The 16,032-nt window shown below is 36.7% G+C and overlaps 1 protein-coding gene across 1 annotated transcript in view; it reads right to left on the reverse strand.

Moving 5' to 3' along the window:
* The window catches only part of por (Protein-serine O-palmitoleoyltransferase por), a 136,266-nt gene that overhangs the window by 32,547 nt on the left and 87,687 nt on the right, over positions 1 to 16,032 (reverse strand). Inside the window, exon 9 of the mRNA XM_090384482.1 lies at positions 14,343 to 14,406. Coding sequence (XP_090240608.1) covers positions 14,343 to 14,406 — 64 coding nt within the window. The remainder of the gene's footprint in view (positions 1 to 14,342; positions 14,407 to 16,032) is intronic.

Raw genomic sequence — 16,032 nt, forward strand, 5'->3', positions numbered from 1 at the left:
ATTTTGCAATCTCAAAAACAAATCTCTATTTCCATAGAGATTTGTTTTTGAGCATTCAAAAACAAAACTCAGCATTCAAAAGGAGATATCAATTTGTTCAGTTCACTTTACTGTAAGAAAACAAATAAAATTCTTTCCATCACCAAATCTACAGTCTGCATGAGCTTCGATTTCAGGATAATGTTAAAAGATTATGGTACCTGTCACTGGTTTAAAAGTTTACTTCACAGTGAAGGCTCTGAAAGTTTGGATAAAATTTATTATTTTACAAATGAAGTGTGGTTTCATCTTAGCATTTACACAATGGTCAAAACTGGAAAATGTGAAGTGCTGAAAATCTGTATCTTTTTTGAGAAACTCCCTTACATGCCTAAAAAACAATAACAAAAAAGATATCTGAGTGTGGCGTGGCATATATCTAAGAAGAACATTTGGGTCTATATTTTTTGAACAAATCGTCACCTACAATGGTTACCAAAACATCATAATGCAGTTTACTGCAGTGCTAGAGGGAAATGAAACACATCTGGTTCCAAGAGGACAGAGCAATTTGCCATACCACAAGCCCAAGAACTGAAATGTTGCAAGAGTTTTTTGAGGATCAAATCATATCACAAAGACTGTGGGCACCTAGTTCTCCTAACTTAATATCCCCATAAAATTTAGCATTGCCAACACTTGGTTTAAACTACCACCTCGACGACTATACACCTGGACATCACCACAAGACTCTGACAACAATATCGTCAGGAACCAAAATTGACTACATCTTAATTAACATCAGATATAAGTCAAGTGTCCTCAAGGCAAAAACTTACCCTGGAGCTGACATATCATCAGACCATAACCCAGTAATAGCAACGCTACGTCTCAAACTACGAGCAGTCAAACGCACAAGCAAAACAAAAAGAATCGACCTGGAGAAACTGAAGAACAACGCCAACAGGCAACAAGTACAGCTTCATCTCAACACTACAATCAGATCGATCGAAGCAGTAACAACAGATGTGCAAGCGTTCGGGCGTTCACTCAAACAGTGCATCAATGAAACAGCAGAAACCCTGCTAGGACATCAGGCGTCGAAAAAGAAACAACGGTGGATGACCCAGCACATACTAGACCTAATGGATGAAAGGAGAACATTCAAAAGCAACAACAACTGGGAAAAATACAAAGAAATACAACAAAAGATCAAACAGGAAATCTGGAAGGCGAAGGAAAAATGGATGGAAGATCAGTGTGCAGAAATCGAAGACCTAATCAAGAAAAATGACAACTATAACCTGCACAAGAAGCTTAAAGAAGCTGGAAACATCTACAAACTGGCTCCCATCCCAAGCTTATATACGGACAACAATCAACCTATACTAAGCAAACAAGCCAAACTCGACACCTGGAAGAGCTATATATACAAAGGGTACTAGGAAAGTTTTGCAATACAGCTTTGTTTATTTAATTTTTTCAAAGTAATTTCCTCTTCATTCAATACACCTCTCCATCCTCCGAAACCAATCTTTAAACCAGTTCTGCCAAGTTTCACTAGGGAGTAAAGCAGACTCGTTGGCCCAAGCCCGTAGAAGGTCCTCATCACTGGAAAACCACCTCCCTTTTAGCTTCATTTTCACATGCGGGAACAGTGCAAAGTCGCAGGGAGCAAGGTCTGGACTGTAGGGAGGATGCTCGAGAAGTTTCAGTCCTGTCGTGGTCAAATATTCGGTGCAGGCTTTGGCGCGGTGAGCTGGAGCATTATCGTGATGGAGGTACCAGGTGTCCATTCTTGACTTTGGCCGCAGGTTCTTCATAGATCCAATGACTTTAGGCAGGCATTGTTCAGTATACCACTTAGCTGTGACTGTCTTCTGCGTGTCCAAAACGACACGTTCCACAATTCCACTCGATTTGAAAAATACAGCTATCATTTTCTTCTTTACAGATCGGGATTTTCTGACAATTACGGATGTGTCGTCATCATTAAAGACCCAAACTTTGTTTTGAGCCTTGGTCGGCAGATTGTAATAGTACAGCCAAGTCTCGTCACCTGTCACGATGTTGTTCACATACCGAGATTGTTCCTTATCAAACTTTTTTAACATCTCCCGGCACCAAGTCACACATCGTGTCATCTGCTCTTCAGTCAGTTGATGCGGCACCCAGAGAGAACAAAGTTTCTTCACGTGCAAATGATCTTGCAGAATCGAACGAATTGCTGGTGCATTTAGGCCCAAAGTATCCTCTATCTGTTGGTAGGTCACTCGCCTGTTTTCGTCAAGCATTTTCCTCACAGCAGAAACGTTTTCCTCCGTAACTGATGTTCGTGGCCTTCCCGGCCTCTCCGAATCCTCCAGAGTGAAATTTCCCCTTTGGAATTCTCTATACCACCTGAATATCGTTGTACGATGTGGACAATCATCATCTAGTGCAAGAGTCATTTCTTCTAAGCACTGGTCTATGGTTAAACCACGCACAAAATTATACCGCAAAACTGTCCTTATCTCATTTCGTGACCACGATGCCAGCGCAAGCACTTTACACTCACTACTAATGAATAACTGAGCCCATCGACTTGGCGCGGCGGCTACTATGCACGTATGAACATGTCTCAACATGCAGCAACAAGCAGCTTCCTGTGATTCATTGTTGCGTCATATTGCAAAACTTTCCTAGTACCCTTTGTACAATTTGTTCGGCACCAACAGAAAACCAGCAGAAACGCAACAACAAACACAGGAAGACAATCTCCACATATTAACATCTGAAGTGGAACATGCCATCCGAATAACAAAGCCAGGCAAGGCCTGTGGACCTGATCAGATTCATGTGGAACTGCTGAAACAACTAGACTACAGCAACATCCAACAACTAACGAAATGGTTCAATCAAATCTACAACAACAACGACATTCCATCCGAATGGCTCCAATTCATCTTCGTGGCCCTACCAAAAAAGGCTACCAGCCGGAAATGCGAAGACTTCAGGCTGATCAGTCTAATGAGCCAGGTGCTAAAAGTCTTCCTCAAGGTGATTCAGCAAAGGATAAGATGTAAGTGCGAAAGTGCACTAGGAAACACACAGTTCGGATTCTGCATGGGACTAGGCACCAGAGAAGCAATTTTCTGTTTACAAATATTGCTACAAAGGTGCTATGAACATCAAAAAGACGTGTATATATGTTTTATTGATTATGAGAAAGCCTTCGATTCAGTAGACCACGACCGTCTAATTGACCGACTGAGAAAACTTGGGCTTGAAAACAACGATATCAACTTTATTCAAAGGTGATGAAGGTCAGCAGGACTGCAAGCAAAATCACGATCAAACTAAACAATGAAAAATTAGAGCAAATACACCGCTTCAAGTATCTCGGAGTACTCATTGATGACCAGCTGAACCATGAGGCCGAAATCAAAATCAGAACTGAACAAGCCAGGCAGGCATTCACCAAGCGGAAAACCCTCCTCACCGACAGAAGCTTGAACACCATGCTCAAATTATGCACATTGAAATGCTACATCTGGCCAATACTGCTCTACGGTGTAGAAACCTGGACTCTAACATCAGCCACTACAAAAAAGCTCCAGGCCTTCGAAATGTGGCTGTACCGAAGAATGCTGAAAATCCCGTGGACAGCCAAGATAACCAACGTAAAGGTCCTGCAGGACATGCACACGGAACGAGACGTGCTCAAAACCATCATCAGCAGGAAATGTAAACACCTAGGTCACATCGCTAGGAACCAACAAAAATATCACCTACTACCACTCATCCTGGAGGGAAAGATCGAAGGCAAGAAACGCCCAGGCAAACCGAAAATGGCATGGCTAGATAACATCAACACCTGGCTTCACATGACAACAGCACAAATTCTACACGCAGCGCTAGACAGAGAACAATATCAAAACGAAGTCGCAAATGCCATTCGGCAGCATTAAAGAAGAAGAATATCCCCATACTTCATTTTATGTGGGCTATTAGGACAGAAAGCCTATTAGAGAAATTCATGAAACATTCAGCAGCTCAAAGCGAGCATTGAAAATACAGATAGGAGTGTATTGACACAAACTCTTTGTTGCACTGCTCACAATATGATCAAAAGAGTAAAATTATGTATTCCTAATGATGGAGAACAGTTCCAGCATTGTTTATAAATTATTATTTGTTATTCTGATCTGATAATTATTCTGATAATAAATTGTATTTTCCTTTGATCATTTTTGGATTTACTTCTAAATGAACACCCTGTAGTTTCTACAGTACTTGTCCTCTTATATGTTTCATTCCAATTGACTGAATTCACAGTAATCCTACAACTAAATCTCAATTGTCATTGTCTGCTTTGGGACACTATGGGCACTCACTGCTAACAGTTCCTGTACCATAATTGTGATATTATTGAGGTTACTAGCCATGATCAGATTAAAAATTGGGGCTACAATTTCTAATCAATCTGTGGTAAATTGAAATATCCCATAACAAGACACTCAGACTTACATGCCTAATCAAGCTGCATATAGACTCTTACCATACTCACTGCTATCATGCAATCTGTAGCACACCCCCACTCTAACTTTCCTTTACCACTATCTTACAGCATACAGACTAATGCTATCCTGAAATTGTTCTGAATTAGGGTAATAATTCAGAACAATTTCAGGATTATCATATTGCATTTGAGCAGTTTTTGATAAGAGGCAATACCCAACATTCCATTTCCCCCTCTGTTCTTTCCTATACACATTGTACATTACAAAAGGAAACTCATCATTCCGTATATCAGGGTGACACTGAGTTTCAGTTAAACCTATTATATTGGCACCTGTAGACAAAACCAATAGATCAAATTCATTCATTTTATTGACAACACTCCTAACAGTACTATATAAAAAATTTACAATATGCATTTTCTTTTTATTAATTTCCTTGATATTCTTTGTACCTATTTACATGTGTTGGGTTACCTTTAGCCAGCCATACTTTGTTTCCATTATATCCTTTCACATACCTAACAGATGAATGATCATCTGTAGCCCTTTGAGTTACAGTTTAACTTTAGACTCTGGAAGCCTCTTGTTTAAATTCTTGAGGAGAGTGCAAGTGTGACCTTGACCCATACTACCAATCGACAGCATGTCTATAGCTTTTCAGTTGCTTTGTGCAGCAATTCCCCAAATCCTTAAGGGGCCCTCAATGACATCAGCAAGGACTCTTGCAACTCCTCTGTTCAAATGTATTCCATCATTACTATTTGTGAAGTTCAAACGAAGTTACTACTCTTACCAAAATACATAATTTATGTTGCCTTTGGAACACTTTTTGATCAAAGAAAGAGAGACTTGTCTTTGTTTGTGTGTTATCAATATTAAAAATTTAAAAAAAAAAAAATAATAATAAAAATAAAAAATAAAAAAAGAATTTTCATAATTGTATCCCTTATATAATTAAAATAATGGATGAAATCGCAAAGGAAGGAAAAACTAGACAAATTCTTGGAGGGGACGGATGGGTGAGGGAGTAGTTTTTTTTTTTTTTTTTGGATGATGCTGTATATACTTATTTTCTTACATCATTTGCCACTACTAATACTAAAGTGCACAATTTGAATTTTAAAATTATTCCTAGCTAGCTTTTTTTTCTCAGAATAAAACTGGATGGTGGCTTTTGTATGCCAATGTGCCTGTTTGCTTGATTTTTTTAGAGGGGGAAAGGAACATAAAACTATTTTACAAATACAGTAAACCCACGCTATTCGAGGGGGTTACGTTCCTGAGAAATGCCGCGAATACCAAAAACGCGAATACTGAATTATGACTCCCATAGTAATAAAGGGGTTCCGTTCCAAAGTATGAAATATATAAGAAAAACTAGTCTAAAATTTTGTCTACATATGTATTATATGTATACCTTCATATTATGACTACGTACATAGTGAAATGCAAGCATATGGCATCGAAATGAAAATAAGAAACAATTTAATATTAAATGTAATATTTATTAGAAATTTCAAACAAATCTTTCAAACCAGTGCCTTTGCTAGCAAAAAAACTTATCCCGCCAGTGCTATCACCAGTTTCGCTAAAGTGTTGATAAAGGAGTTTTGCCCTTTCACGAATGATGAGTGAACTTAACGGAATTTTATTTTGAGTTCGGTCTTCTATCCACGGATTTAAAGCCTTTTCCATTTTTTCTAATTTAACATCACGAGTTACAGAGCAAATTTTTGAAGCAATTAGCGCATTTTCACAGACACTACGGCGGATTTTTTCTTCCGATTTTTTGATTGATCGTACCGTTGACTCATTGATTTTATAATGTTTTGCCACTGAGGAGACACTTTCATCATTAGAAATTTTATCTAATAACTCAATTTTATTCGCTAATGTCATCACCTTCTTTGATCTTTTCACATTTCCCTTGTTATTCGTAGCCATATTTTTGTACGGGTTATAAAGAACTTGTCCACAATAAAGTCACTTTCTTCCTTTAAAACGCTCGAAAAAGTCTGTTTTACACTGCAAAACAGATTTTTTGTAGGTAGATTTGTCACTTTTGTGAGCATGTCAATTTATAAATTTATTCAATTTATAAGCATATAAATTAAAAGCAAATGACGAAACCTTCCATGACAAGGGCATAACACATACTGAACAAGGATTAGCGAGAAACATCCACGCTCGCGATTTTGTCACCCCCTCCCCTCACCCACTGAGCGGTGTTTTGACCGGAAAAGATAATTTTAGCCATGCCCATGTTTTTTATGGCAGAAAATGTTCACGCCGATTTAAAATTCACATTTTTTAGGTTTCATTTTATATTAAATCAGCAACCGCGAATAGCGGGGGTTTACTGTACAGTAAATTCCTTCTGTCTTCTAAGACTTAATAAACTTGGTAAGGCGTAATTCTGCTTCTAATGTACCAAGCCAACCTAAAAATGAAATCTAAGATAAGGAACACGCGCCCCCAGAAGTGCAACCTCATGCTTCTGGAAGTGAATGTTGAATACATGACTCCTAACTAAAGGAGAGACACACCCACACCCATCACTTTTTGTAAATGAAAAATGAACAGAAAGAAGGCAGTGGTTATGAACTCTCAGTTCTTTCTATCTATTATTCATTCACAAAAATGTAGTTTTCATTCTTTGGTGGGTGTGTGCCTCCTTGAGCCAGGAGTCGTGTTCATGCTGCTGGAGGTGAGTGTTGCTTGGTTTTGTCTTCCTCATTTTATTTAAGTTTATTTAATTTCATTTTTAGATTAGTTTGGTTCATAAGGAGTGACAGGATTATGAGCATCAAACTGGAAGTGGGTGGACACTTGACCACAATAGTATGTGCATTTGCCCTGTAAGTAGGATGTGGGGAAGAAGAAAAGGACAGTTTTTGGATGGAAATGTATCAAGTGGTCATGGTAATACCTGAGAAAGAGAGAGAGAGATTGATTGTTGGGGTGATTTAAATGAAAATTTAGGAAGAAGCAAGAAAGAGAAAGGAAGAATGTATGGAAGGTGGAGTATTGGAGAAAGAAATAGAGAAGGGGAGAGGATAGTAGAACATGCAGTGGCATTCGACCTGGCGATAGTTAACACTTACTTCGAAAAGAAAGAAAGCCAGCTGATAACTTGCAGCGGGCAAAAGTAGGAAATATTCAAGACAGAGGAAGTAAAAGATAAAATGGTGGAGATTGAAAGAGGAGGGTTTGAAGAAGGAGTTTAGGGAAAAGGTGCTAAAAGGAATAAAGTTACCAGAAGACGTGCAAGAGTGGTGGAAGTTAAATAGTTGTATCATAAGGAAAGTTGGAGAAGAGTTGTTGGGGAAAACATCAGGAAAGGGGGTGCCGGAGGCTTGGTGGTGGAATGAGGAGGTGATAAAACAAAAGGAGATGAAGAAAAGATGGGATTTAACAGGTAGCCAGGAAGATAAAGAAGCATATAAATTAGCAAATAAGGAGGCAAAAAGGGCTATGGCAATAGCAAAGGCGAAGGCAGTGGACGAGGCCTATGGGAAACTGGAAAGGAAAGATGGAGATAGGCAAATGACAAGGCATCAAAGGACTTCTCATCAATAAAACAGATAAAAGATGAAAGGGGAGTGGTGACCAGGAGAAGGTTAAGGAAAGGTGGAAAGACTATTTTAAGAAGTTATTAAATGAAGGAAAACCCAAGAGCATTATGCGAGGATGGAGAGACGAATGAAAGAGTAGTGGAAGGCATAAGCAGGAAAGAAGTGGAAAGTGCACTCAGAAAAATGAAGAGGGGAAAAGCAGTAGGTGCTGATCAGATACCAGTAGAAGTATGGGCGAGGAAGGGATCGATATCCTATGGGACTTTACGGAAAAACTGTGGCAGCAGGAGAGGATACCCGATGAGTGGAGGGAAAGTATACTTGTGTCAATCTATAAAGGAAAGGGTGATTTGCAGGAATGTGGGAACTACAGGGGAATAAAGTTAATGTCTTATTCGATGAAGATCAGGGAAAGAATCATGGAAGGAAGGAAGGATAAGGCAGGAGACGAAAATAGGAGAGAGGAACAATTTGGTTTCATGCCGGGAAGAGGAACAACAGATGCGGTCTTTGCTTTGAGGCAAGTGATGGAAAGGTAAAGGGAGATGCAAGTAGAGTTGCACATGGTGTTCATAGACTCGGAAAAAGCATATGATAGAGTGCTCAGACAAGAGGTATGGAGATGCATGAGGGAGAAGGGTGCATCAGAAAAGTACGTAAGGCTTGTGAAGGAAATATACGAGGGAGCGGTGACTCAGGTTAAGAGTAGTGTAGGTATGACTTGGGGGGGGGGGTTTCTCTGTAGAAGTTGGACTGCACCAGGGATCAGCTCTCAGTCCATATCTGTTTGATCTGGTAATGGATGTGTTGGTGAGAGACGTGAAGAGTAGAGCACCATGGAGTATGCTGTTCGCAGATGATATCGTAATGTGCAAACCATCCCAAAGAAAGGTGGAGAAGAATTTGGAGGAATGCGTTGGAAGAGAGAGGCATGACGATAAGTTGAACAAAGACAGAATATATGGCATTGAATGGAGAAGATGAGAGTTCTATAAAACTGCAGGAGGAAAAGCTACCATCAGTTTCAAAATTTAAGTATCTGGGATCGAACATTGAGAGGGATGGAGGATTGAGTGCAGAAATACAGCATAGAGTGCAATGTGGATGGTTGAACTGGAGAAAGATGAGTGGGGGTACTGTGTGATAAGAAAGTAAATTGTAGAATGAAGGGAAGAGTGTATAAAACTGTGGTTAGACCCACATTGATGTACGGTGCTGAGACATGGGCAATTACAAGGGCCCAGAAGAAGAAGATGGAAGTGGTGGAGATGAGGATGCTAAGCTGGATGGGTGGTGTGACGAGGAAGGACAGGATAAGAAATGACTACATCAGAGGTATGGTTAAGGTGGGGCCTCTGAGTAAAAAAATTCAGGAATCTAGGTTGAGGTGGCTTGGACATGTGGAATGAAGAAGTGAGGAACAGGTGTGAAAAAGTTGTAGGTCATAGGGAAGAGGAAGAGGGGGAGACCTAAGCTGAGATGGAAGGACAAGGTGGCAGAGGATTTAAAAGAGAGAGGATGGAGGAGAGAGGAAGCCCAGGATAGGGAGGAATGGAGGAAGAGAATTAAGGATGGAAATGCCAATCCCATATGTGGGAAGAAGGCAAAGATAAAGGAGAAAATTTTTAGATTAGTTTGGTACATAGAAGCAGAACCACACTTTATCAAATTCAGCCTTAAAAGACAGCAGCAGGAAAATTAAAATCAAATAATTATTGTAAACGTTTTGCTGTATCTGTAAGATACTTTAATGCTTCCTTTTTTCATTAGTCTTAGTAATATTACAGTTGTTATTTGGTTTTTAGGAGCATTAGCAACTAAGGCCATATTACTCCGGGGATATGCGGTGGTCATTCCCTGACCTTTCTGCATCCTCCGTATTTGGCGGTCACAGGCTCAAACCCCGGTCTAACCAAGAAGCATGTACTGCCGCTCCTGCCCACCTAGGGGCCTAATATTACAGTAAAATCTCATTAATACAAACTCGATTTATAAAAAGTACTCGTTCATAAGAAGCACATCATACCATTTCCCTGTGAAAGGATAGACTTTTCTGTGTAAATATATTCATTCATCACAAAATTAGGTTAATATGTATTACAAAGTTCGTTTTCAACCCGTGAGAAATAAATATTGTTATTTTGTATGTTTAATACAAACTTTGGCACAGTTGTCCGATTATTGCCCCTATTATGATTTCTAACAAGTCAGTGCCTTCCTGAAGGATGGCACTGACTTGTTAGAAATTACCTTTGTGTAAACAAAACCAGTTTATGGTAGCTACAACTTAAGTGCACTCTGAAAAACATTATGAAGGATGAGATGTTAAATTAACACAAAAGTAAAAACAGTTTTTATAAGTTGTTTACTCCCTTGCTCTCCATAGGAAAAGGTCAGTTGCAATTGTTACATCAATTAAAAGAGTCTTTTGCTACAGTTTAATCTATTTTTTGTGCCATTTTATCTGAGCTGATGTCTTTTTTGGAACTTGTCTTTAAAGTAATTTAAAGTTTGTTTATATTAAATCTCATAAAGAAGTGTTATGGCGAAAAATGTAAAAGCCTGGAAATTAAACTGAAAATTATACAAGAGGCTGATAGGACGGAACAAAGCAAAATGGACATTGTAAAGAAAATACAATATATGCTCTCAAGAGAGCATATATTGTATTTTCTTTACAATGCTCTCAAGAGAGCATATAGAGCCTGCCTGATAAGGTACTTGATCCACAACATAGGAGGGAACAATTTGCAGCCAAATGTCTTGGATGATATCTGTAATCTTGTTATTGCTTGGGACAGTATTGCCTCAAGTGTAATAATCAACTGCTTCAGGAAGAGTGGCTCTAGAGAGAATATCATCAAAAAACACGGCCAAACAAATGAATGTGATAGCAACATTGAAGAATAGGGGAATTTGAATTTATTGGCACACACACATATTGCCATCTAAAAAGATGCCCAAAATGCATTGAGCATAATAGAGAATGTGTTGGTCTGCAGTAATGTTAATAAAGAAAAAACTATTGAATTTTATAGAGCCCGTGCTGTAGTTAAAAATGCATATAGGACAAAAACTGTGCAAACAACATTGGATTCTTTAAATTAGATTAATTTATCAAAAAGTTAATGATTCGTATGTCTCCTTTTATATTAAGATTGCAATTCTTTTTTACTTGATACTAAAGTATTGTATATATCCTAATATATATTATACAATACAGTAATATATTTGCGGTCGCTGATTTAAACCTAAAAAAATGTGAATTTTAAAGCACCGTGAACATTTTCTGCCATAAAAAAACATGGGCGTGTTTAAAATCATCTTGACCGGTCAAAACAGCGCTCAGTGGATTGGGGGGGGGGGGGGGGTGACAAAATCGTGAGCGCGGATGTTTCCCAGCTAATTCTTGTTCAGTATGTGTAATGCGCCTGTCATGGAAGATTTCTTCACTTGCTTTTAATTGATATGTTTATAAAAGTGAAAAATCTACCGTTTTGAAGTGTAAACAGACTTTTTCGAGCGTGTTAACAGTTAAAAGAAAGTGACTTTATTGTGGACAAGTTCTTTTCTAACCCTATAAAAATATGGCTACGAATAACAAGGGAACTGTGAAAAGATCAAAGGTGATGAATGACATTAGCAAGTAAAATTGAGTTATTAGACAAAATTTCTAATGGTGAAAGTGTCTCGTCAGTGGTGAAACATTATAAAATCAGTCAACAGTACGATAAATCAAGAAATCGGAAGAAAAAATCCACTGTAGTGTCCATGAAAATGCGCAAATTGCTGCAAAAATTTGCTCTGTAACTCGTGATGTTAAATTAGAAAAAATGGAAGAGGCTTTAAATCTGTGGATAGAAGACTGAACTCAAAATAAAATTCCTTTAAGTTCACTCATCATTCGTGAAAAGGCAAAACACCTTTATCAACACTTCAGCGAAACTGGTAATACCACTGGCGGGATAAGTTTTTTAGCTAGCAAAGGCTGGTTTGAAAGATTTAAAAATCGATATGGCCTTCATTATGTGAAACTTGTAGGCGAGTCTGCATCAGCGGATTTCATGGAAATCCTCTGCTGCAGAAAGTTTCCCAACTGAACTAAAAAAATTAATTACAGACAAAGGATATGTTCCTGAACAGGTGTTCAGGAACATATCCTTTGTATCCTTTGCAGAAGAAACTGGGTTGTTTTGGAAGAAAATGTCAGCCAGGACATACTTAACACAAAATGAAAATCTGCTCCTGGATTCAAAGCTTCCAAAGATAGGCTTACTCTTTTGTTTAGTGCAAATGCTAGTGGACACACAATCAACCCATGCTCGTGTATAAATCGCAGAATCCACGTGTTTTGAAGGAAAAGAATAAAGATCATCTTCCAGTTTATTGGAAATCCAATAAAAAAAGCCTGGATATCAAATATGACTATGTACATAGAACACTTTTTAGAGAGTGGTTTAATGATAGCTATATGCGAGAGGTGGAAAGTTACTTAGCTTCAAAATCTTTGCCTTTCAAAGTTCTTCTTCTTATTGATGATGCACCAGGACATCCAAGCAGTCTAGAATTTCACCAACCAAACGTTGAAATTGTGTTTTTGCCACCCAACACCACATCACTTTTACAACCGCTAGACCAAGGTGTGATTTCTGTGATAGTCCTACTATGTTAGGAGAACTTTTACTGGCTTAATTGAAAAAATGGAAAGGGAGTCAGACTTAACTGTACGTCAAAGTTGGAAAAATTATAGCATTGTAGATTGGCCGATCAACATGAAGGCATCGGTTGATGAGATAAGTGCATCTACAATTAACACATGTTGGCAAAAATTGTGGCCAGAAGTGGTTGTTGCTAAAACAATCCCTAATGTCAATGAACTGGTTGTTGATATTGTAGAAATCGCAGAGGGAATAGAAGGTGGGGGCTTTGAAAACATCGATGCAACAGACATTCAGGAACTTATTGAGACTCATGCAGATGAACTTACAATAGAAGAGTTGGATGAATTAGTATCAAGGTCAAATGAAAACCAAAATGATCCTGAGCAGGAAGATCTCGACGTTGTTAGACCAGAATTAAATAGCAAATCATTAAAGGAAATTTTTAGCCTCTCCATACAACTTTCAGAAAAGGTGGTGGAAATGGATCCTAATTTGGAAAGAAGTATCAAGTTTAAACGAGACCTAGAACAATTACTCTTGTCTTACGGGGAAATTCAAAAGGAGCTCAATAAAAAAATGAAGAAACAAACTTCGATTACGAGTTATTTTTTGCCCAGCAACCCATGTTTTTGAAAGATTTGTTTAAAATTTCTAATAAATATTACATTTAATATTAAACTGTTCCTTATTTTCATTTCAATGCATTATGCTTGTATTTCACTATGTACTGTCTATGTACATAGTCATATTATGTAGGTAAATACATACATAGACAAAATTTTAGACTAGTTTTTGTTATATATTTCATACTTTGGAACGGAACCCTTTTATTATTATGGGGGCCATAACTTAGTATTTGCGGCATTTTTCAGAAACGTAACCCCCGCGAATAGTGGGAGTTTACTGTATTTTCATTTTTGTTAACTGCTTTTCTTAGTTTATCTTACAAATAAAATAAAATCTTTAAAAAACGTGTTATTCCTAGTACTGTACTGTTAGACCAGGCTTTTGGTTTCATTATTTTATTTATTTATTTTTTTTTTGATATTATTATTAGATATATAAGATATCTAAATATATAATAGAATGTACCAAAAAAAAAAAAAAAAAAACAGATAAAATTTTGAAACTTTTGGTGACCTCGTTAATACAATATGGTTACTACAATACAATAAGGTTACTAAATGTAATACCTTGTTATTACAAAACATGAAAATTTCAGTCCCTTGAACTTTGTATTAACGAGATTTGACTGTATATCAGTCCCTATAGTGAAGTATAGTGGCTTTACATTTTTTGATGCACCCACTTGACAAATGGCTAATGTAGAAATAAAAGAATAAAATCTAAAACAAAAACAGACAGATTCTGAAGGTGCTATTTAAAATGAAAAGACAAAACACAAATTAATTAAAGTATTTTATTATTTTTCACTGGAAACAACTTTTAGTGATAATCACTGAAAGATGTATTCATTAACAACTTCAAAGGGTTCTAACAATGATTTTTACCATTTCTAAAATCAAAGGTTATCAAGTGTGAATGGGTATTAAGTTTTTGTTGAAATCTAGATGTTTTTTCAAGAGTTACATTTATTAATGTAAATCTATAAGAAATGTGCTTACCATATTCTATATAGGTATAAAATCCCAAGGAGAGAAGAACAGCTGATAGCTGGAAGTTCAGACCCTTAAAGGAAATAAGCAATCAAAATACTTAAGTTAAATATAACTTAGTTAAAATAATACTTAGTTAAAATAATACTATATGAATAATATTTAATTACATTGATGTTTCAAAGATATCCATCACCTTCAATTATTCTTTACAAGTGCAGTGGACAACTTTAAGAAGGGAAAGCTGTTATATCATAGCAGAAAAAACAAGGTGAATTATTAAAGTGGAGATGGATAACATTGTCATGAAAGCCAAAAGCAATCTAGGTTATTTAGTCAACATTATATAGAAAAGGAACAAAATAAAGAAAGGAAGAATGCTTGCATGCTGGGAGAAGAGAACAAATTGCATTTATTGAAACACAAGGTCTAATATCATAATGTTACAGAGAATAAAGGGCTCCATTTGAAATTCATGAGACCAAAATACGTCTGTTTCAATTTAAACAGGTTCAGAGTATCAGTGCAAGTCCAGAAAATGATGGTATAAATTAATAAAGAGGAATTTTCCTTAATTCGCATTTAAATTATTAATAATCATTTAGTGTTTCACTGTGGTAGATATTTATGAGTAGATGTTTAAAGTGTTAATTTAGTCAATATGAAAAAGGCAACAATTGTCTGAAATCTGGCTGCCAAAAAATTCAGAATTGTATGAAATACAAACTCCCCCCCCCCCTCTGGTAAACAGTCATTTCAATTTAATGCAAAACTTGTTCTCTAAATAGCTGACAAATTGTTTCTCAGAATTTGAATATATAAAAGTAAAGTTAAATAATATTAAACTTAATACTTCCAAAAACTCCATTGTAAATTTCGTGTCTATGCATTTATGTCTGGCAATCAGACATAAATTAATAAGTTGTAAATAAATATGCTGTGGTCTAACTTACATCAGAAAGCCTGCTGGCCCCAAATGAAGTCAAAAATTTATCAAATTTATTTTTTTGAAAAATTGCATATAAACATGGCTGTACTTCGCTGTATGTTAAAACACTTATGGTAAAATTACCATGAAATGATGTACTATGATCTTGAATTGGACTGATTTGGATTTTGGCACATGGTAATTAAGGTAATTAATTACCTTAATTACCATGTGACTGATTTGGCACATGGTAATTAAGGTAATTAAAGCAATAAAGGTAATTAAATACTGATATGGAGAATTCTGTTCACGATTGCCACTTTCATCTATGTTCAAGAGTACAACTCATCAACAATAACTTACAGGTACAAGTATCATTCAGAAAACTCTGAAAACTTGCTTGTCATCCATCTCAAGTTTTTCATATAAATATCCGTGCTTTGCATTCTGAATAAAACATAACAGTGTATTTCCTTCTCTGAAGTAAATCCATAATGATTTCAAGGCAACTGGAGGTAATAGTTAAGCAGTGGGAAAGTTATTTCTAAAAAGTATAAAAAGTCACCCCCTAAAAAATATATATGCATTTCTTGTTTCTGTTTATTCCTTTCTCTTTGTTGTTTTTTTACTTTTTAAATGGAATATTATCAAAGTTATTTAGTGATCACTTCAGTAATTTCACAGTGCCAAGTTTCTTGTTTCAAAATTTTGATCAATAGCCTAATGGATAAAAGAATCAATGAGAACAAAATAATGTAATTAATAAATATA

Source organism: Mastigoproctus giganteus, chromosome 11 (assembly GCF_048544385.1).
Source record: "Mastigoproctus giganteus isolate SK-2022 chromosome 11, ASM4854438v1, whole genome shotgun sequence".
In the NCBI taxonomy this organism is placed as follows: Eukaryota; Metazoa; Arthropoda; class Arachnida; order Uropygi; family Thelyphonidae; genus Mastigoproctus; species Mastigoproctus giganteus.